The sequence below is a fragment of the Lutra lutra genome, chromosome 17, assembly GCF_902655055.1.
Source record: "Lutra lutra chromosome 17, mLutLut1.2, whole genome shotgun sequence".
Classification (NCBI taxonomy): Eukaryota; Metazoa; Chordata; class Mammalia; order Carnivora; family Mustelidae; genus Lutra; species Lutra lutra.
In genome coordinates, this window is record NC_062294.1 from 1209105 (window position 1) to 1230359 (window position 21255).

General features: G+C 65.7%; 1 protein-coding gene across 4 annotated transcripts in view; it reads right to left on the bottom strand.

The window, feature by feature from the left end:
• Positions 1-1881: 1881 nt before the first annotated feature.
• Positions 1882-21255, bottom strand: part of ZFPM1 (zinc finger protein, FOG family member 1) — a 64155-nt gene continuing 44781 nt past the window's right edge. For 2 of the 4 annotated variants that reach the window (XM_047711424.1, XM_047711425.1), the window contains exons 4-9: positions 9261-9363; positions 7533-7736; positions 4510-4740; positions 4089-4184; positions 3865-4011; positions 1882-3730 (exon numbers count right to left, since the gene is read on the bottom strand). In XM_047711424.1, the coding sequence (XP_047567380.1) occupies positions 1941-3730; positions 3865-4011; positions 4089-4184; positions 4510-4740; positions 7533-7736; positions 9261-9363 (2571 nt within the window). In that variant the 3' untranslated portion in view covers positions 1882-1940. Of the gene's footprint in view, positions 3731-3864; positions 4012-4088; positions 4185-4509; positions 4741-7532; positions 7737-9260; positions 9364-17581; positions 17716-21255 lie in introns of all 4 variants that reach the window. The other 2 variants (XM_047711422.1, XM_047711423.1) reach the window with 2 other exon arrangements.

Below are 21255 nucleotides of genomic sequence, written 5' to 3' on the forward strand. Positions count from 1 at the left end.
CGCTTGGGGCGATCTAGAACTGCTTCTGAAGGGGAGGGTGGCACGTGTCACTGGTTTGAGGAGCAAAGGTTGCTGGCAATGGCCATATCTGAGCAGAAGCAGGGAAGACAGGGCGGAGCTCCGGAGGGACAGGTGGGTGCGGTGCTCAGAAGGGGCTGGGCTGGAGGGAGATGCAGGGGCAACAAAATCCATGTGCCCCCCTCCCTCGCCCCCCAGGGGGTGTATGTCTAAGGAGAGCTTCTAGGGAGGGCCCTGAGAGCCTCGAACCCCCTAGTTAGAAAGGCAGCGGGTTTGGGAGGTGTGGCCTGGGAGCAGGGTTTCCTGGAGAGGGGCTAAAGGCCTGAGCTGCCCCTGGGACCGTGTGGGGATAGGGGAGATGGAGGGGACTCAAGGGGGTGGCATGGGCACGGGTGGTGTCTGCAGCGGGTGGGAAACTTGGGGTCTGAGAGGGAGGTGATGTGACCTAGGACCCCTATGCAGGAACCTTAATGAGGTGCGTTGCACTGCCTCCCAGCGGCCTCCTGAGGCCTGGATGGGGGCATGGGCTGCAGGGCCCAGGACCTCCCTGGTGACAGAGGTCAGCCCAGACCCAGTCCTAGGCTGGAACAGGAGTCACGGGGTGTTCTTGCCCCCGAAGGGGCTTTGGGATGGCTGCACACCCGCTCGCCTCCCCCGTAGGCAGGGGACCGAGGCCCTTCTGTGTGCGGCCCTCCCCTTCAGTCTCTGTGCCCTCCTCCCACAGCCCACGCAGTTCCCTTTCGGCCCCTGTCGGTTCATCAGGAGTTCTATCCCTGATGCTCCCAGCACCCCTTCAGATATTTTATTGTAGCTTATGTTCAGTAAAGTTCACTTGCATTAAATTTCTACTGACAGTATGTGTGGACATCGGTGACGTCTGCTTTCATCCGGGGGTCTGAGGCCTCCTGAAATGTCCATGCAGACTCGTGCAGGACAAGGCAAAGGGGCAGGGCTGAGCATCAGCGGGCTTCCTCCGCCCCAGCCTCAGGTGGCAGAGGCCAGGGCATCTCGGCTCCCTTGGGACCCTCCCTCGACTGACTTCCCCAGAACCGGCTCTGGTGTCTGGTCAGGCCTGGGGCCTGGGGCCCCACAGGAGGGGCGTGTCAGACAGGCAGGGGCCTGTGGCTGATCTTGTCCAAACATGGGCCCATGACCCCACAAGGACTGGGTGGGAGAAAGATGTGCCTTGAGCAGGGAGAGCAAGCCGGAGCGGCTGGTGGGAAGTTGACCGTGGGCTGTGGGGGTGTGTGTGGAATGTTCTGCTTCTTCAGGTGAAGCTGGGAGGACGGATGGGTGCTTTCTAGCAGAGGCAGCTGGCTGCAGGGTGAGAACATGGCTGGACTCAGCTGGGGTGTGGCCACCCAGGTCCTGCGGTAAACAGCGGGACAGATTGGGGTTGGAGATCGCCCTGGAGCCCCTACAGGTGCCATGCTATGCCCAGCTCAGGATTTGGCTCCCGCTGGCCCCAGGGCACGCTGTGGGACCCCGTGCCCCCTTCCCTGCCCACCGAGTCCTCTGGTGCCTGCTGGATGCCTGTGTCCCTTCCCTCCCCACGAGCCTTGGCAAGCACAGGGCTTCCTCCTCCCCTGCTGGCTGGCCAGTCCGAAGTCCTTCCCTTCGGTATCTGGCGGCCAACCGCGAGCTTCCGGTAGCGCCCTGGAAGGCAGCAGAGGGCGGGGAAGGTCAGGGCGTGGTCCCCAGCGGCCTGCAGGGCTGCGACCACCAGGATGTGCTGTGGCGTCCCGGCTCCGCTCTGGGGCCACTGAGCACGAGACCCCGGCGGTGGGCCGGGCGCCCGGTGATGGCCCGTGCGTCTCCCGCCCCCGGGCCCGCGCGCAGAGAACCAGGCCGCGCACCGCCGCGCTCGTCAGGCTGAACCTCTTTATTAGGCGCCGCGGTGCCGGCTGTAGTGCGGCGGCGGCTCAGGGCCCGTGCTCCGCCGCGTGCGAGGCGCAGTAGTACTTCTTGTGCGCGATGAAGGTGGACAGGCTGCTGAAGCGGATGTTGCACAGGCGGCAGTACCGCTGGCCGCCCGGCGCCGCCTTGCCCGGGGTCTGCACGCCCTTGTCCGCGCGGGGCGGCGGCGGCGTCGTTGGGCGCGGCGGCCCCGCGTCGGGGCCCGGGGAGGGCGGCGGCGGGCCGGGCCGGGGGCTGCCGTCGGGCGCGCCGGGGCCCGGCTCCCGGGGCTCCCGGCCGTTGAGGCCGTCGCGGGGGGCGGCGGGCGGGGGCGTCCGGGCGCTGGCGGGGGGCTGGGCCAGCAGCAGGCCGTGCGCCAGGCGGAGGTGCTCCACGAGGTCGCCGCGCACCGGCCCGTCGGGCGGGCAGTAGGGGCACACGACGGCCACGTCCTCGGGGGCGGCGCGCAGGCGGCGCGGGGCCGCGGGGCACGAGAACTTCTTGTGCGCCAGGTAGGCCTCGAGGCTGTGGAAGCTCACGCGGCAGGCCGTGCACTCGTGGTAGTCGGCCAGCGCGGGCAGGGCCGCGGGCAGGGCCGCCTGCCGCCGCGGCTTCTTGCTCAGGTCGATGGGGCCGTCGGCGGGGTCGAGCCCACCGCTTCCGGGCCGGGGCGACGGCGACGGCGACGGCGACGACGCGGGCGGCTCGGGGGCGGGGCCGGCGGCGGGGGGCGGGGCCGCGCCGGCCGCGTGCAGCTCGTACAGCTTGCGGCGCCTGCGCGTGCGCACGGGAGGCGCGGCGGGCGCGGCGGGCGCGGGGGTCCCGGGCGTCCCGGCGGGCGCGGGCCGGCGCGGCGGCGGGTCGTGGCGCGAGGCACAGTAGTAGCGCTTGTGCACCGTGTAGGTCTCGTGCCGGCTGAAGTGGATGTTGCAGGCCTCGCACAGCGTCCGGCGGGGGTCGTCGTCCTCGTCCGCCCCGCTGCCCGGGCTCGGGCTGCCCCGGCTGCCCCCCTCCGCCTCGGGCTCGGCCTCGGGGGTGGCCGCGCCGCCCGCCTCGTCCTTGCGCGTCCCAGAGCGTGGCGACGCACGTCCCGCGTCGGCGTCTGCGGGCGGGGGGCCGGGGGGCGCGCGGGCGGGGGCCGGGGGCGCCTTGGGCCTGCGCGCGGGGGCCGCGTCGTCGGGCGCGCGGCGGCCGGAGCAGTAGAGGCGCTTGTGCACGTAGAAGTTGTTGACGTTGTTGAAGGTGATGTCACACTCGAAGCACGTGGCGCCCTTGGGGGCCCCCGCGAAGAGCCCGGCCTGCGCCCCCGCGCCCGCCTGCAGCCGGCTGTGCACCAGCTCGGACATCTTGGCCAGGATCTCGGAGGCCGGCGGCGCCGCGGCAAACTGCGGCAGGAAGAGCGTGCCGGCCGCCAGCCCCAGCTCGCCCAGGCCAGGGCTGCAATCCGGCGTGGGGCTGGACAGCTCGGCTTTCACCCTGGCCGCCGCGGGGCTGGGCGGGGACGGTGTCCGCGATGCGGCGGGGGGCCCTGGCTCCGCCTTGGGCTCTTCCGTGGCAGCCTCCGTCTTGATGGCCCGGGGCGCTGCGGGGGGCTCGCTGTTGCCCCCGTTCTGGGGGGCGGCTCTGGCCTCTCCATTGGTGGTCTCCACCGGGGCCTTCCTGTCCAGTCCTGGCGATGGGGTGGGCGCCAGACCGAGGTCGGCAGAAGCCAGGGGGCCGTGCAGGGCCGTGGGCTGCTGGAAGCTGGCCAGACTGTCTGCGGGGAGACCCCAGGGGCCACACTTCAGGGCTGGAGCAGGACCTACCTGGGCCAGACCTGATGGGGAGGGCGGGAAGGGGACAGCTGGACTGGGCAGAGGTGGTGGAGGGCCAAGATTGAAATTTACCCCTGGCGGCCATGAGGACCAGCCCCATCCCTGCCCAGTCCTCATGGGGAGCCCAGGGCCTCACCTGGGGGGAGCTTGGCAGCGGGGTGCCCGGCCCCTGGTGAGTAGATCTCAGCCTTGGAGCCCGGCTGGCAGACCATGTGGTTGGTCACCAGGTGGCTGTAGAGGATGTCCCTTGTGGTGGAGATGAAGCCACAGCTGTGGCAGACACCTGCAGGCAGGCTGTGCTATCAGGGCCCTGGGGTAGGGTGCCCCCCCACCCCCGTCCCCTTCCCGGCCCTCACCTACCGCTCAGCGTGTCTGTGTGCACCTTCAGGTGCCTCTCACAGTTGGCCTTGGTGGTAAAGGCCGACAGGCAGATCAGACAGATGAAGGGCCGTTCTCCTGGAACACAGGGCTGAGTGAGGGGTGGGCTCCTGGAGCCCAGCTGGCCAAGGACCTGTGACATGGGGTGGGGGGTGTCTGTGTGAACTCTGCCTTCTCTGCCCCTTGTCTCCTGGGACTGCGGCAAGGGCCCGGCCCCGAGCTGACCCTTCTGATGAGCACAGGTGGGCCATGTGCTGCGGGAGCACTGGGGTGCGGTGGGAGGACCACACAGGCCTGTGTGTGGCAGGGCGGGCAGCTGGGGGCCGGAGGGGGCAGAAATGCATTGCTTGGGGGCGCGCGCACGCCCTGTTGCGGACAGCGGGGGTCCTGGGGAGGGGCTCACCGCTGTGGCTGCGCATGTGGATCTCCAGGGAGCTGGCGCTGGGACAGCTCTTGCGGCACTGGGGAAAGGGGCAGACGCGCTCGTTGGGGTAGGTCTCCTTGGGCTTGTCGTCGGCAGTTGCCGCCGCGGCACCGGTGCCCTGGCGGCTGGCACAGTAGTACAGCAGGTGGGCTTGTAGGTTTCTCTCGCTGCGGTACCAGATGCCACAGTCTTTGCAGGGGAAGACATCTTCTGTCGGGGGAGAGGCGGGCGCAGGCTGAGGGGCCCCCGCACCGTAGCGGGAGGGCTGCCCACAGCTCAAGGCCAGGCAGTGAGACTCCAGAAACGGACGGCTTTGCGCGTGGGGCCTCTGACATCCCAAGGACTGAGATGCAGGAATGGGGGGGCGGGGGGGCCTCCCTCCTGGTGACTGCCGCTCACGCTCTGTCCCTTGAGAACCCGGGTTCTCTTTTTCTCGCTCTCCAGGATGCCATCGGACCGCATGGATGGGGGTCTCTGAGTAACCCCCCCGCAGGCTGGCCCCCATGCTGCCTCCCAACCGCGAGCCCCCCCCACAGAAAGATGCCAGAGCCTCTGTGGGGGCCAGTGGGAGGGGTGTGGCTGTGCCCGCAGACCCCCGATGGAGGGAGGCTGGACGGCTGCCATGTTGCGCGTGTGACTCGGCGGGGGTGGCCACGTGTTGGTGAGGGAAGGCAGGTACCTGCCGGTGCTGGTGTGCTGTGAGCGGGTAGAAGGGCGGGCACGGACCGGGGCCCCTGTGGAGGAGATACCCGCGTGTGCGCAAGGGAGCCAGTCGGAGTGGCCAGGTGCGCAGGACACCCGTGAAGCACGTGGGCAAGAGGACGAGAGCAGAGCGTGGCTCTGGGAGGCCTCGAGTGGGGAGACTGGGGGCTGCGGAGGAAGAGGAGCCCTCCCCCTCTCAACTCTCCCCCCAGTGGTTTCACATCAGCTACCGATGGGTCAGAAGTGCTTAATTCTGCATGTTTATCTCAGATAGGAGGCCTGTGACTTTTTGGTTTATAGGAGCTCAGGTGGCAGGGGTGCGGGGTTTTCCCAGCTGGTGCAGGTTTTTTTCGTGGGTGGTTCTTGGGGTCTTTCTAGCAGGGCAGTGAGGAAAGCTGTCTCTGCTCCACGGCCCGCCGCCCCTTGGCTGACGACAGGGCCGGTGGAGGCTTCATTCTGGCCCCTAGGACGTGTCCAGGCTCTAGTGCAGCTTAGGACCTGGTTCTCATGCCGGCATCAGATGCATCCCAGGTCCCCAGTTACAGCAGAGGGGACCCTTCTCCTCCCTCTTGTGTTCCTCTGATTTGGGGGCCTCAGGGCAGCTCTGTTCGTTGGCTGAGGCGCTGAGCTCGAACTGTAACCCGAAAGCACCTTGTGGGCTTGTTTCTGTCCCTGTAGGGCCGGGGCTGGGCCTCAGATGCCTGCTTAAGCCCTGGACATAGGCCTGAGGTGTAGCGAGGACAGTCATGGTCCCCCTGCCCCAGGGCTGACCCGGGCCAAGTCCCGCTGGTGCGTGCGGGCGACCCGCACAGACGCCCATGTTACTATGATCCCACTGCACAGGTGAGAAGACGGAGGCCCAGGGAGGTTGGGTCTGACTTAAAGCAGGTATGGTGGACTCTGTACGGAAGCTTTTCTAGTGCTCAAGGCGGAGGCAGGGGCTGGGGGGAAAGGAATAGGGTATGTAAGGGGTGTAGCCTGCGATGGCAACGGTCCTGCTGTTTCTGGGTGAGGTGTGGACACCAAAGCGTCAGACCCAAGGGGGGAAGCTGTCCCAGCACCTCGGACTCCTTTGGCCCCCTCCGAGCAGCCAGGACAGAGGACGGGGCCGGGGGATGAGGCTGGCTCAGTGCTGGGGGCTGGACAGACCTTGCTGGGTCACCCTGGGCATTTCTGCTCCTGGCGGCCGTGGTGAGCTGGCCGTCCCGGGCCCGGAGAGCCCCTTCCAGTCTCCCTCCCCTGCAAAGGTTCTACCTGCTCAGCATCCCCTCGGTCCCCTGCGCCCAGTCCCCCCAGAGGACCTGTGCTCTCCCTGGAGGGCTCTGGGGGTGAATATCCACCTGCAGCCCGTCCCTCCCCCCACGTCATTTCCACCAGCCCACAGGTGCACACGGGCATCGCCCGAGTCTGAGCGACGCGAGCCACGTCCCCTCCACACCCTCCCTCCTGCTCACTCAGCTCCGTGGTCCTTTCTCTGCCCTGGGTGTCTCCACAGCCAGGACGCCGTGCTCCCCCACTGCCCTCAGGTGCCGCCTCCGGGGCTCCCCTTTGGTGGGGGTCATGGTGCTCAGTGTGAGACACGGCAGGTCCCCGTCCAGCCTGTGCTGCAAGCCCGCCTCGTGTGGGGCTTCTCCGTCACTTTCCCGTCCTGCGGCCCTGCAGTTGCCACCCCGCATGGCCCGGGGATCTCGGCCACGAGACCGGACCCTGCCCGAGTGCCTGAGAGGCTCCAAGAGGAAATGCGGGCCCTCGCCTGGCACCACGCTGGTAGAACCATGTTGCTAGCTTAGGCCCAAGCACTCCGAATAAAGCTGGCCACTGCCATCCTCTGGTCGTGCCCCCACTTTGTGAGCTGCGCCGTGCGGGGAGCCGGCCGGGCAACCCTGGAGCCTGGACCCCTTGTTTGTGTGTGTGGAGCGCAGAGGAAACCCTACTCTGTGTGCAGCCGTGGTCCGACCCTGAGCATCCCTGCAGGGAGTGAGCGAGTCTCTCACCCAGGTGTTCTCATGGGGTGGCTCTGCCCCAGGGGATGCCAGGCCGTGTGGTGACACTTGTGGACACGGCCCTGGCCTCTGCCGGGGTGGGAGCCAGGCTGCTGCTCTGCACCCCACCATGGACCTGTAACCCGCTCCTTGCCCAGCTGGCAGGGGGAGAGCAGGTGGGGCCCGGGGACCCTGTGGGGACTGCCACTGCCTGGGGCCTGCCCCTGTCCCCCACACTCATCGGCTGCAGCATGGCCTCCGCTGCTCAGGTCCCAGTGCTCAGCCCTGGAGCCTAGGGGGCACACGTCGTGTACTCACTGTTGATGACTGCTGTGGCCAGGATGGACGCCATGCCGGCCTGCTGCGGCAGGAGCTGGATGTCGGCGGGGGCGGGGCCCCCGGGCTCTGCTGGCTTCTTCACGGTGTGGCTGGGGGGGCCCCCGGGCTCGGCCGCCACGAGCAGCACGCTCAGCTGTCCGCCGGCGGGCACCGGCTTGATGAGTCTGCACCAGAGGGCTTCATCTGTGGGGGCGAAAGCCTTGGTGACGGGAGGGCTGCGGGCGGCTCACCCTCCCGTTCCGAGCCCCTCTGCATGGCCCTCTCCTGGAGACCTGGGTTCTGAATGTGGGCGGGGGATGGAGCCAGGCCCCTGGTGGGGTGGAGCACCAGGCCCATGGCTGGGTCAGGCCCGTCTCTGTAATGACCATCCTGCCTCAAGGAGCAACCGCCTCATGGGAGGCCCCGAGGGGCGCCCGCATGGCTGCCCTGGTGTCCAGGAGAGCGGTGGCCTGGGGGACGGGCAGCAGAGCCCGGTGCCCCACGGGCCCTCCCCTCCCCACTGCTCCCCTGAGAGCTGTCGTTCCCATGGTGGCCGGCAGGGGGCAGCTCCAGCCAACCTCCCAGGCACCCGCCTGCCCACCGCCGGCTCAGGTTTGAGGCCACCAGGAACCCCACACCCGGAGTTGCAGCCCTGCCCCCCACCTCCCAGCCCAAACTCACGCCTGTCCTCTGTGAGGACCTTGTCCTGCCTGGCAGACGGGGGCTGGAGCCCTGCTGACCGGGGTGGGAGGGGCAGGCCACGCAGCACTAACTGGCCGGCGTCCTGGCCGGGTTGACACACCCTTTGTGGGTGGGGGCTGGGGTCCTCCCCCATCCAGCAGGGCACAGAGAAGTGGAGTGTGGCCAGGTTCCCACCTCCAGCAAGCCAAGGAGTCTCCTGGGGGGAACTGAGCCGGAGAGGGGGCTGCCCGTAAGGCCCGCCGGGCTGGGCATGTGCCCCTGGCCTGCCCCGGATGGCCTCTGGCTCCCTCTGGAAATGAGAGCTGCCCACGGGATGGAGCTTGTCTCCTCTAGGAGCACGCCGTGAATGCACCGTGTGTGGGGTGGCAACGTGGCCATGCTCCCCCCACCCCAGAAACATTCCAGCAAAGCAGAACCCCCCACAGGGGAACGAGGTCACCTCCTGTGGTCGCAGGGCACACACCCTCCTGCCGGCTGTTGGCCGAACCTGGCGTGGCTGCAGAAACTGCCCTGTTCTCTTCTGACGTCATCCCCTTGGGGAGGGAGGAGGCCCCCGCCTCACATCTGAGTGGCCTGAGCTCTCGGAACTGAACAGTGTGTGTCGGGGGGGGTGTCCTTCCCCTCCTCCCTCCGGAGCCACTCCTTCTAGAAGGTGCAGGGAGGCAAGGGCAGAAACAGGCCCGAAAAGGCCAGGGGATGTGGCCCAGGCCTCACTGGCTGGGTCTGAATGTGGCCCTCCTGCCCTTCCCGGAGCACAGCAGACTGCACAGGACCATGGTCTAGCAGACACTCGGCCCCTGGGGCCTGGGATTCTCTGCTGACCCTGGTGGTCTGCTAGAGACCCAGGGAGAGCAGCAGCATGCCAGCCCCCCGAGACCCTGGGGCTGACCTCCTCCATCAGGGCGCCCCAAGGCCTGGCCCTAGCTCACCTACTCTGCTGGGGCCAGCAGGCTGCTGTCCCTTTAAGGGTCAGCTGAGTGGCCCCCACCTGCCGGAAGGCCTCGAGGGAAGCACCATGATACCAACCCTTCCTGTAGATCTCCGTGTTGGCTTCAGCCTCGGTCAGGGCCTGAGGCAGCAACCGCAGCCAGCAGTGCTCGTCCTCCAGCAGCAGCGTCCGGGCAGGGCCCTGGGGGAGAGGAAGGGGACTCATCAAGGACAGAGCACGGGAAGAGCCCGCTCAGGGGTCCCGCATGGCGCCAAGGGAAGAGGCTGAGCCCCCGTGGCAGGAAGGCCTCCCACCAACACAGCCAGTAGCCGGCCCCTTCCACGCCCGGGGCATTGAGCTTGCTTAGAAACCACGGCCCAGGCAGCCACGGAGCGGGGATTCGCACCCAGATCTGGGCTCTCGCCCTGCCTCCCTGCTCTGGCAGGCTGTGGAGAGCAACAGGGCAGCCTGTGGGGGCATGGGCCAGATCGAGCATGGGTTCCCCCACACTGGCCCCCAAAGTGAGCTAGGTCCGTGAGCTGAGGCCGAGAGGGGCCTTAAGGAGAGGGTGTCTCCCCGGAGAGGGGCTCCTCTGTCCTGTCTGTCCTGAGGCCGGCACACGGCTGACTCTAGAATATCCTCCTGGGCCCAGAGCTGAGGTGCCCACGCCCAGGCTGGCTCAGCCTCCCTGAGGCTCCCAGAGACGGCCTTCCATGTGTGGGCTTAGCCCTTCTCCCACCTCGAGGAGAGGGAAGGGAGGTGGGGAGAAGGGGGAAACGGGGGCGAGGCTCACACCAGTACCACTCGCCCGGCCACGTCCTCTCCCTGGCTCGGTCTACAAGCCTGAAAGACAAGAGTGCTCTGGGCTCAGCCCCTGAGGTTGCTACCGGGGCCTGCAGAGCGGGGGCGGGGGGTCCCTGATTGTTGACACCCAGGCCACCCCAGCAGGAGAGGAGGCATACAGAGCCTGGTGCTGGGGAGGGAGAGCTGCCTGCGGTCCCACTCCACAGTCCGGCCCCTCGTCGGGGTGAGGAGACCAGCATGGGTCTGGGGAAGGCTCCAGGAGGGACAGAACCCTGGCCTTGCTTTGCCCTAGGAGGTCGGGGTGACTGCTGCCACACCCGGGCCCTCTGCCCCAGTGCCGGACCTGGGACTGGGCTGGCTTCGCTGAACAGGGGAGCCCAAGCTCCGCCCCCAGGCACCGTGGGCAAAGGCACAGCACGCACCCACTTTGGGGTACATTTGTTTTATGCAAACAAGTGCATTTTATTCGGAAGTGGTGCACGGGGACCGTGTACTGGAAAACCAGTCTCACCTGGAAACGCTGCCTCCCAGGCTGGGTGGCTCTGTGCACCCCAGGGGCCCACGCAGCCGCCAGCTGGGATACCCCCACGGTGGGACAGTGTCCTCAGATTCGGGCCATCTCCCTGCCAGGCACAAGCGCAGGTACTTCCCTGGGCTCTGGGGTCCAGTCCAGGCGTGGCACCCCCGTCCATTCTGCCCGCACCCCCCCACCATGCGGCAGACGCGGGCCCCCAAGCCGAGCATTCCTGCGGAAACTCCCAACAAGGCTGGGGCAGCGTGGCCAGTGGGGTGTGGCCTGGCCATGGAGGCAGAAGCAGTCTACACCCATGCCTGCCCTCTCTGCACAGGGGCAGTGCCCCTCCTCGGAGCTGTGACCCAAGCCCGGTGCTTGTCACAGACCTGCCATCATCCTGCCAGCGGCTCCTGGCAGTGGGGCTGGGTGGTCAAGGCTGCTTCTCAGCCCTGCCAGGGCACCAGGAAGCACCGATCTGTGCGACACCCTCCTTTCCAGCCGTTCCCACCTGTGCGCACCCAGCACGGAAGATAGGAGCCCCCGCCCCCCCTTGCGACCAGCAGGACACAGCAGACAAGGGCTGCACATTTGGGCCCAGAAGGCTGCGGTCCGCAGTGGCCACAGGCCAACCCCGGGGAGAGCATCTCCGTCACAGAGTGGCTCTGGGCTGGCCGCAGGCAACACCCTGCTTTTCGTGGACAGTGGGGGACCCACAGCCGCGGAGCAGGACGCCAGCTGGGGGTCCCACCGGCTCAGAGGGGCCACCGAGGGGGGCGGGGGAGCGGCTGGGTGGGGCTGCCACTGCGGTGGGTGACCGGCGGCCCCCACGTCCCGGCTGCACTGACTGGGCCAGCAGCTTGCAGCAGGGCGGGGCCGGGCCTCCTGAGACTCTAATGAATATTAATGAGCAGAGGAGGGTGAAAAAAATTAATCTGCCTGATTCTCCGATTGGCGCTGTGGTAACGATATGAAATCTAATTATTCGTTCCAATATTTCTAACCCTCAAACTGAGACTGACAGCCTCCCGGTAGGGTTAATGCTTATCACTGGCGCGGGCTGTGTGCTCCCAGCATGATGAAAACGCCGGACTGCTGACGCTGCACCGCCCGGCTCCGCGGCCCGCCCGAGCGAAGGCGGCGGCGGGGTCCCTGCCTGTCGGGGCGGCGGGTGGGCTGGGAGGATGGGGCTGGGGCTGGAATGGGCCGGGGCATCTGGGGCTGCCTGACTCGGCCCGTGACCTCTCGATGCCGGGGGCCCCCCGCCTGAACGGGGGCGGCCTGGGGACACCACCTTCCCTGGCCTCTCTGCACTCGCGTCCTGGGTCTGCGCGGCCGCCACCCTGGGGAGGATCTAACGCGGCAGCCCCGCTGTTGGGTCTTCTCTCCTCCCCCCACCCCCCGTTCCGAGCAGCCCGGTAACAGAAGCCCCTTTCTCTGGCGGCCGAAGGCGCTGGGCCGAGGCAGGCCCTCTTTCCGGCTGACGCTGCGCTGCCCTGCCCGTGGGCAGGGATATGGGGTGCATGGCTGGGAGGGGCTGTCACTCCCCTGCCTGGCCTGTGCTGCCGCCACCTTCCCTCCAAGGCGCCTCCCGGGTCCCATCCGGGTCCCGCTCACCCTGGACAGGCTGTGTCCGGATTCAGGAAGACGCCCCCTTGCCCGCCCAGTCTGCAGCCCTGTGGGGTCACGCCTGTTCCTCCTGGTCCCAGGACTGCCCCACCCAGCCCCCGAGCTAATGCACGGCCACTCAAAGTTCCCCAGTGCGGCTGAGATCACTCCTTGTTTCCCCCAACAAGGAGGTCAGTGTCTGGACTCTGTGTCTGCCGATAACCATCGGAAACTCTATCTCTGCCCCATCCTCTGTGACTTTATCGGGGCTGCTCCCAAACCTTGCTGGCCACCTCATAAAGCAGCATCACGGGGGAAAGGGAGGCAGGAGCTCCATTCAGGTGGGGGAAGGGGGTGGCCCAGCCCGGCGAGCCACAGTGCCCTGCAGAAGGCCAGTGGGACTGCCCAGGCCTCCCCCAGGCCACTGTGGGGCACGCTCATGGGAGGTCAGGGCTGGGGCAGGCCCGGTCTGGGCTCTGATGGGGCCCTGCTGGCCCTCCCAGAGACAACAGCCTTTCTGTCCTTGGCTCCTCCTCTCCCCCAGGCTCTGCGGAGAACCTACTATTTCACAGGTGAGGACTGAAGTGCACAGAGTTGTGTGATGCCCGGGGCCGCAGGCCGTGGCTGTGTGCGTGGGACTAGAAATGGGGTCTGCGTGGTCTTGGCTTCCTTCCTTCCATCTACCATCCATCTACTCATCCATGCTTCCCTCCCTCCATCTACCCTCCATTCACCCCTCCACCACCCACCTATCCGTCCATCTGTCCGTCCACCTACCCACATATCGATCCATCCCTCCGTCCCTCCCTCCCACTGTCCATCCACTCACCCCTCTACCCACCTGCCCGTCCCTTCCCGCCCCCATCTATCCACCTGTTCTCTGGTCGAACAGTCCCCCAGAACCTGGTGTGTGTGCCTGGTGTGGGGGCACCAGGAGCAGAACATGCCGTTCCGATCTCCCAGGCTGACGAGAAACCACAAATGAAGGCTGGAAGCAGAACATGCTGGAGACACAGGCTGAGATGAGCACGCGGTGTGATGGGGTGGGGTGGGGCGGGGGCCGTGTGGACAGCTCCTTGTGGCTGCCAGCCCTCTTCCTCGGGTGGCCCTTGGGCTCAGGGATGGAGCCAGCTGTGAGGGCGGGTCTGGTGCCCATGGCGGTCCTGGCCGCAGGAGAGACCTCTCCCACCCACCGCTCAGCTCAGGTCTTCCCCGTGCAGCGGGGGGTGTCCCATGGTCCCTGAGACCAGGCGGTTCCTCCTCCTGGGCCTCCAGGAGGCCAGTCTGAGTCAACCCTTTGCGCCCACAGCCTCTCCCAGACCCTCTCCTCCAGCTGCAGGCAGAGAGGCTGAGGCGTGGGGGGAGGGAGTCAGGGACCCAGAAAGCCAGCGGCAGGCCGTCTGCCTCAGAGCACCCCGCACTGCCCTCCTTGCCGCCCTGGCGCTCCGGCCAAGCCTGACCGTCTGTCTCCTCAGGCACTGCCCTGTGGATGACAGGGGCCTACCCGGGCTGGACCCCAGCTCTGCCGCTTGCCAGCTCCGTGGAGCAGGCTGGACGTGCCCCCAAGGACAGGTCTACCCGGAGCTGTGGACGCGGCCTTATTTGGAAAAAGGTCTTAGCAGATGGGATTAAACTGGGGACAGTCCAGGTGACGTCCTCCTGGCTTACCCAGCATCCTGAGTCTAGCCACACATGTCCTGACTGGAGCAGAGAGGCAGAGGTCCTGCGAGGAGGCTGGACTCTGCTGGGCAGTGCCCCCCAGTGCCCAGCCTCAGGGCTTCCTGCACGAGGGCTGCTCAGAGCCGGTGGGGCCCCTAGGGCCCCGGCGCCGCTACCATCTCCAGCTGCTGGATGGGCGAGGCCCACCCGAGGGCCCTCTGTGCTGATCCCTGCGTGAGGATGTGGCGTGGCACGGCCCAGCCGGGCTCGTTCGAACCTCTCTGGAAGGGCCTTCTCCCCAGTGGACCTGCCGCCCCCCTGCATCCACGACCCCTGCTGCCAGCTCTCAGTGATGTCACGGTGGCCTCATGGCTACAGTGGGTAAGCCCTGGGGGGACTACTGGACAGACAGATGGGTCAAGCCACTGTGGGCCAGACTCAGTATGAGAGTTTGCTCATTCATTCATTTGCTCCTTTGCTCATTAATTTTTCCACCCATCCATCCACCCGTCCATCTGTCCGTCTGTCCCTCCATCCACCTATCCATCCATCTATCCCCCCATCCACTCATCTGTCCATTCATCCATCTTTTCATCCACCTGTCCATCTGTCCATCCATCCATCCACCCACCCATCTCTCCATTCGTCCATCCACCTGTCCGTTCATCCATCCATCCATCCATCCATCCCTTCCTCCACCTGTCTGTCCATCCGTCCGTTTATCTGTCCATCCATCGACCCATCCATCCACCCAACTATTCTGAACATTATTGGGGTACATGACTACAAATTTCGGAGTTGGCTGGATTTCCGAACCCTGGGAAGTGGAAGCCACAGCTCGACCAGGGAGGGACCTGCCCAAGGTCACAGAGCAAGCTGGTGGATGACTTATTCTGGACCTGACCCCTGCTAGGCTCTGTGCACTCGCTCTGTGTACTTCTGGGGTTCCCACCCCAAAGTCTCATGTGTGTGTGGGGTCGGGGGGACAGTGAGGGGAGCCACCCCCGTCCTGCTCCCATCGGCAAGTAGCTCCGGGGCTAAGGAAGTCAGCGAGGAAGGGCCGCCCCACTGCCGGAGCCCCTCTCCAAACAGCTACGACACACTGCCTGGCGGCTGGTAGGACGATCTGGGCTGGGAGGTGCACGGGGGAGAGAACTGGGACCCATCAGCTGAGCTCGATAAGGGGCTCGCTGAAATGTTAGCAAAAATATTTAGACAATAAATGAAGTATCGGAAAGGAGCGCGTATCTTTAAGAAATCAATCATCGTGTACGGTGTGTCTGGACACTCGGCGCCGACTTGCAGATAGCGCCTGCTGGGGAGATAAGGGTTAATCAAGGATTTAATTCTGCCGGAGATAAAGCTGCAGGGACTAGCAGATGAGGCTCCTTCCTCCCTCAGCTCCTCGGCCAGAGCCTCAAAGGCCACTGGCTTCCCTGGCGCTGGTCCCTCACTCCCCGTGGACATTATCTCCCTGCCTGGAGAGCGTCTCCAACCTTTGCCAAGTCCCCCCAGGCTGACCCGCACCCCAGGCCCAAGGAGGACAAAGCCCTCAGAGAGGAGGGCGGGGTGGGGACGTGGCCAAGACTCTGAGGCCGGATCAGGCCTGTCCTTACACAGCCTGCAGAGGTCTCAGTGTGGAATCCCCATCTGCTACTTGATTCTGACACCATTACCGAGTCACTCAACCTGCTGGAGACTCAGCTTCCTCCTGAGTGGTGGGGAGTACGCCGACACGGCGCGGGCAGAGAAGACTGGGGCCATGCGTGAGGAGGGCGCACTCGGAGCGACACCTGCCTGTCCCGGAGGGACGGACTGTCTCCAGAGTGGGGAGCAGGGGAGAGGGGCAGGCCACACACAGGCGCACCCCTTTATCTCGTCAGTGCTTCCGAGAACTCAGACGGGGAGCTCTCAGCCTACACACTCCTCCTCCTAGCTGTGGACTGCCCCTCAACAGCCCACCCTCTGAAAAGTCAACTCCTGCTTACATGCCTCCAGTGATGGGGAGCTCACTGCTTCAAGAGACTGCTCGGAACACCAGAGTCTCCGTTCTCTCTGCGGAGCCAAAGTCTGCCTTGTGGTTGCCACTGATTTTCCCCTGCTTGGGCCATGGGACAGGAGGGCCAGCTGTCCTGTGCGCTGGTGGTAAGCACCGTGCAGGCACCGTCTCATCTACCTGCCCTGGGAGGCGGGCATGCCACCAGCTGCCCCACTTTGCAGACGAGCTGCAGCTCTGCCACCCTGTCCTCTGCAAGGATGTTGGAGGGTCTGCAGGCTCAGGCCCCACGGACCCTTCAGGGCCCCCTTGTGTCCCCACTGCAGCCCCACAGGCTCAGGAGCAGAAGCTCAAGGAGCTCAGGACCCTGCCCGGGAGCAGAACAGCCACGGGGAGGAGGTGATGGACTCCGGACCCTGTGCTGCGGGGCCGGCCTGCTCCCGGGATGTGAGCCCTCAGTCCTGCCAGCCCCCTACTGCACGGCTGAGGCCAGCACGCGTTCCCCCGCCCAGGTGCTCCGCCATGATGGGCGGTGTGGGTGGCCCCGGGGGGCCTCGGCCAGGCTGCACGTCTAGATCCTGGGAGACCACCTGGATCTCTGGAGCCAGGCCCCAGCCCAGAGACTCTGACGCACGTGGGCACTATGGACGGTGGTCCGAGGGCCTGCGGCTGGGCACTACCCGGGCAGCTCCCCACCAGCCCCGCGGATACCGCTGCAGGCCGAGTCCCTGCGCCCTGGTTTCTGCAGCTGAGAAGCAGGGCTTCTGTTGGACTGCAGCTGGATGGAGCTGCTCGGGCAGCACCTGGTCTCTCTGCGTGGGGGAACCCTGCCCTGCAGCCCTGCCACTGCCCGAAACCACATGGAGGCTGACCAGAGGCCCACACCTGGGGTCTGAGGACCAGGAGGCCCGGCACTGAGGGGCACCCACCAGCCAGGGTGCACCTGGGTCAAGTCGCACCTGAATGTGACATCGGGAATCAGAAAGGGCCCAGGCTGTGGCTGCCCATCTGGGGCCGCCTGAGCCCGGGCTAGAGGGGACCCACCCAGGGGGCCTCCTGGCCTTTCAAGCGAGGAGCAGCAGGGCGAGGAGAGGTTTCTGGAATACGCGTCACGATCTAGCCCCTCCTGGTTCTGGTTCTACTGCACTGTGCATTTGGCCATTGTTTCCCAGACACTAGTGCCCTGTCTTCACCAGAGTGTATTTTAGAAGGAGCTTTTGTACCCGTGCGAGAGGATGCAGACCGACTTCCGCAAGAAAGCAGTAACCCCAAAGCGAGTGACCCCCTTGTGGTGGCGATCGGTGGGAGGGCACTGCCCGGGTGGGCTTCTTAGTGACACAGACAGGTCATAAGTGCTGAGGACGTGAAGACCCTGGGGCACCAGAAGGACCCCCAGGGACAAACTGAACCTCAGCGTCTCTGCTGCTGTGGTCCCCAAGCTCCCGGAAAACCACCTCACTTGTCCCTGCCCACAAAGGCCAGGTCCAGCCCCACACTGGGCTCCTTGTCACCTCCCTACTCCAAACACGCGTCTCTTTTCTCTGTCTTGCCAACTTCTACTCATTCATTAAGGGCCTCCTCCAAGAAGCCCTTCCTCTGTCACCTCCTCCAGGAAGCCTTCCTTATGCTCCCAAGCAGTCAACTCCTTCCTACCCTCCCAGTCCCAACACCTCAGGCCCACATTCCCCGGCGCAGTGTGCGCAGAGGGGCAGGCGCTCTGGGGCCAGAGTGTAACCAGGGCTGGGCTTTCACAGCTGAGGGGGTCTGTGCCCCGGGCCGGCCTCTGCCCAGGCTGCTGTCCTGCAGCCGGAGGGTGGGTGGCTGGGGTTGGGGCTCCTTACCGGCTCCAGCTGCCCGGGCGACGAGACCTTGCTGTGCACGTTCCCACGGAAGGGGCCCCAGGACAGGCCCTCGGCGAGGCTGTGCCGAGCCCTCACGCAGCTCTGCCCGTCCTTCCACAGTAGCTCCAGCTCATCTGTGGAGAGAAGCAGCGGGGAGTGAGGCGTGCCTGCCGCAGTGACCACCCAGCCCCGCCGCTGGCCCGGCGCACTCCAGCTCTGCAGCCCCAAGCCTACCGGGAGCAGCTGCCAGGACTGGGGCACCCCAGGGGGCCTGTGGTCCTGGGAGCCGGGCCGACCCCTGCAGCAAGCCCTTGTCTGGGGGCCGCAGGGGACGGGATGGGGTGCCTGCAGCCGGATCTGAGCCCCGGGGGACCACGGCTGCTCTGTTAGGACATGTGTCTCCTGCAGCACACGGGGGGCACACGGTGGAGGGTGCCAACATCGGTGAGGCTGGCCTCTTGGTGCCCCCTCTGCACAGTCGTCCCAGCCCCTCCCCACTGGCTTGAGGCCCCTCCCCCAGACCCACAGAGCAAGCCTGTGACGGCAGCTGGGAAAATGCTTCCCCGAGACTTCCTGCCTCCTCGGGCTGCATGAGGCCTGAATGTGTGAACCCACCAACACGCTTAGCACAGCTCGCAGAACAGAAACCAAGTCAAAGAGCCACGCACCACCCCAAGGCCCTGGGCTAAGCCAGAGTCTGCCCCTGGGGGGCCCTGGTGTTGGCTCCGTTCACTCCCTGCAGATGGGCAGGGACGGGGACCCCAGAATGCTGCTGCCGGGACCACCACTCACTTTCTGGAAAGGCCTGGGCCCTGAGTCTTGCTGCCTCACTGCAAGGCCTCTCCTTGATGAGGATCTGAGACACTTGGGGGCTATGGCCGCCTGTGCCATGCAGGGAGGGGGGCTGCAAGCCCTCCAGGCACCAAGAGCTCCTGTGGCCCAGCAGGGCCCCGGGGCACGGGTAGGAGGGCCAACACAGGGCATGGCTGCATGTCTACAGACAGACGGGCCTCTGCTGTGAGTCCCTGAGATCGTCATTCTCCCCAGGGTGGGACTTGGGGTGGGACAGGGTCTGGAGTCAGGTTCCTGGGTTCAGCCAGCCTCCCTGCATGGTCCACAGGACCATCTATGGGGGCTGGACGCTGGCGCCTAGAAGATCCATCTGCCTAGAACTAGTGAACGCACCCTTATTTGGAAAAAGGGTCTTTGTAGACGTAATCGAGTTAGGAGGCTGAGAGAAGACCCTCCTGGATTAACTAATGGGACCCTAAACTCAGTGACAGACGTCCCTACAAGAGACCCAGAGAAGAGATGGAGAAGGCAGAGACCAGAGTGACGGGGTCAGGAGGAAGCCGGACCCTAGGCCCTGGAGCTGGGGGAGGCAGGAAGGACCCTCCTCCCCCACTGCCCCGGGAGCCTCCAGAGGGACACGGCCCTGGCCCAGCCCTGGGAGGGAATAGATTTTTGAGCTGTTAGGGCCCCAAGGGTGTGTGCATTTGCTGGGGCAGGCTTGGGGATTCTTTGCACTGCCTAAGCCTCTGTGTCCTCCTGGGTCGAGGGGACAGGCAGTCGCACCCTCAGAGGGCAGTCCCTTCCTTGATCCCACACCCTCTGCCCAGGAAGGCTGGGCTACCTTGTACCTCGGGTGCCACCCGGGCTGCCTGGGCCCACGGACGCCTCACGTAGCCTGGCCTGGTCCCCAAGCAAGCGCTGTGGCGGCGGCCCCACTTCCTGGAGCCCCGATCGGGCAGGCTGTGGCCTTAATGGGCCCGATTATCAGATAACTGCCGGCCTAATGGCAGAGATAAGGTGTAAATACGCCAGGAGGCCCAGCTAAAACGTTCTAACTGGGTCCTTGTCTTCCCTGGGGCAGATAAGATGGCAGGGACCAGAATGAGGCTGGGGAGGCCTGCGCCCCATTATCAGTCCCCGGAGAAGGGGGCAGAGACTGGCTCTGTCACTTTGCAGCTCGCCCACCAGGGTCCACGTCCCTTGACAGTCCACCCAGGACACCTGGGCCCCAGCCCAGGGCATTGCCCACAGGCCACCCCTCCCTGGCCCTACAGGGCCCATCCTCAGGGACTGGAGTGTGACCCAGCCAGCACAATCACCCACCCCGACTCCAGCCAATTAAGTCCGCCTTCTCCTTACACCCCTTACAGGTGAGGACTGAGGCCCCAAAAGGTCACGCAGCTGGCAGGGGCTGGCAGGATCTGAACCCGGGCCCCCTGGCTCTAGACGCTGAACCAGGGCCCTGGGTGTATGTGGGTCTCTGGTTCCCTACCTGGCTGGCCCTCGGGGGACCAGCATATGTGAGGGAGGGGATGAGGAGGAGAAGGCTGCCTAGAGGCAAGCTTGCTGGGGACTCATTTGGCCGTCCACCCGTCTGTCAAGCTGTCCGAGGCTGGTGGGGAGCCCACGATGGGCTGAGCCTGTGTGCCGCAGCCCCGCTCCCCAGCTGCTGGCGGGGGGTCACGGGGGAACCGTCTAGTGCCCTCATGCTGTGGCCAGCTCCTCTGTAGGCACCCAGAAACCTCGAAGCAACCAGGGGGTGGCTTGCCCTTGGACCCTTGAGCAGGGCTGGCCATACGTCTCTCTGGATGGCATTTTACCTCCCGGGTCCTCATGAGAGAGGGACGGTGACCGGGAGCCCCTCCATTCCCACCTCATTCTCCATCAGTGTCCAGATGTCCTGGAAGGAGCCCATTCCCGGCCTCGTTGGGCATGGAGCCCCCATCAGGAGACGACACCTTCCACCTGAGGCAGGGGGCCCACCTTCCTGTGGGAGGAGCCACTGAGAATCCAGCGTGTGGGGGGCTGGCCCGGGGGTCCCTGAGGGCGGAGGAGGAGTGGGGGGGCAGCCCCGGGCTTCCCAGGTTTTCTGTCTTGAGGCCCTGGCCTCATGCTGATGGAGGGAAGGAGCCAAGCCAGTGAGCCTCCCCCCTTCCCCGTGGGCGCCCACAGCCAACAGCCCTGCTCCCTAATCGGAACCCCAGGGCTGGCCAGCCGAGCCTCCCAGATAACAGCGTGGCTGGCGCTTCCCATGGCGGCCACTCCATCTTCTGGGTATCATGCCCTGCCAGAGGGAAGGCTGGTTCCCGATAAAGGCTGCCATTCTGCAGGCCTCCGGGCAGAGCCCAGCACTCAGGCCTGGCGGGGGGCTGCTCGAGGGAGAGGGGAGGAGGCCAGGGAGCCGAGGAACTTGGGCTGGGGATAGGGCCATGCTCACCACAAAAACCCACCTTCCTGCTTCAGGGAGGCGGGTTCTGAGGGGCTGTGCATTAGGAAGGGTGGCCCCTTGGGTGCATGAAGGGCAATGGTAGGTACTTGGCTGGGTGAGGGGAACATGGCTGGATCTCAGCCGCAGCTCACCCAGAGCCCTTGTCACAGTGTACTACCCAGGCAACTGTACATGGTGGCCCTGGCAACGTTCAACATCCACCTACTCAGATTTCTAGCAAACAGTTCCTGTCCAACCTCTTGCGTAGTGGAAAGATGGTCAGGCAGTATTTGAGCCCAGTTAGCACCTACCAGAGACCCTCTCATACCCAGAAGCAAAACTGCATCAGGAAAGTGGGGGTGGGTGGGGCCACCGGGGCCACCCACTCCCGGCGGGCTGGGAACCTCGAGAGGGTTCAGCTGAAGGCCAAGAATGACTAAAAGTGTAGATGAGT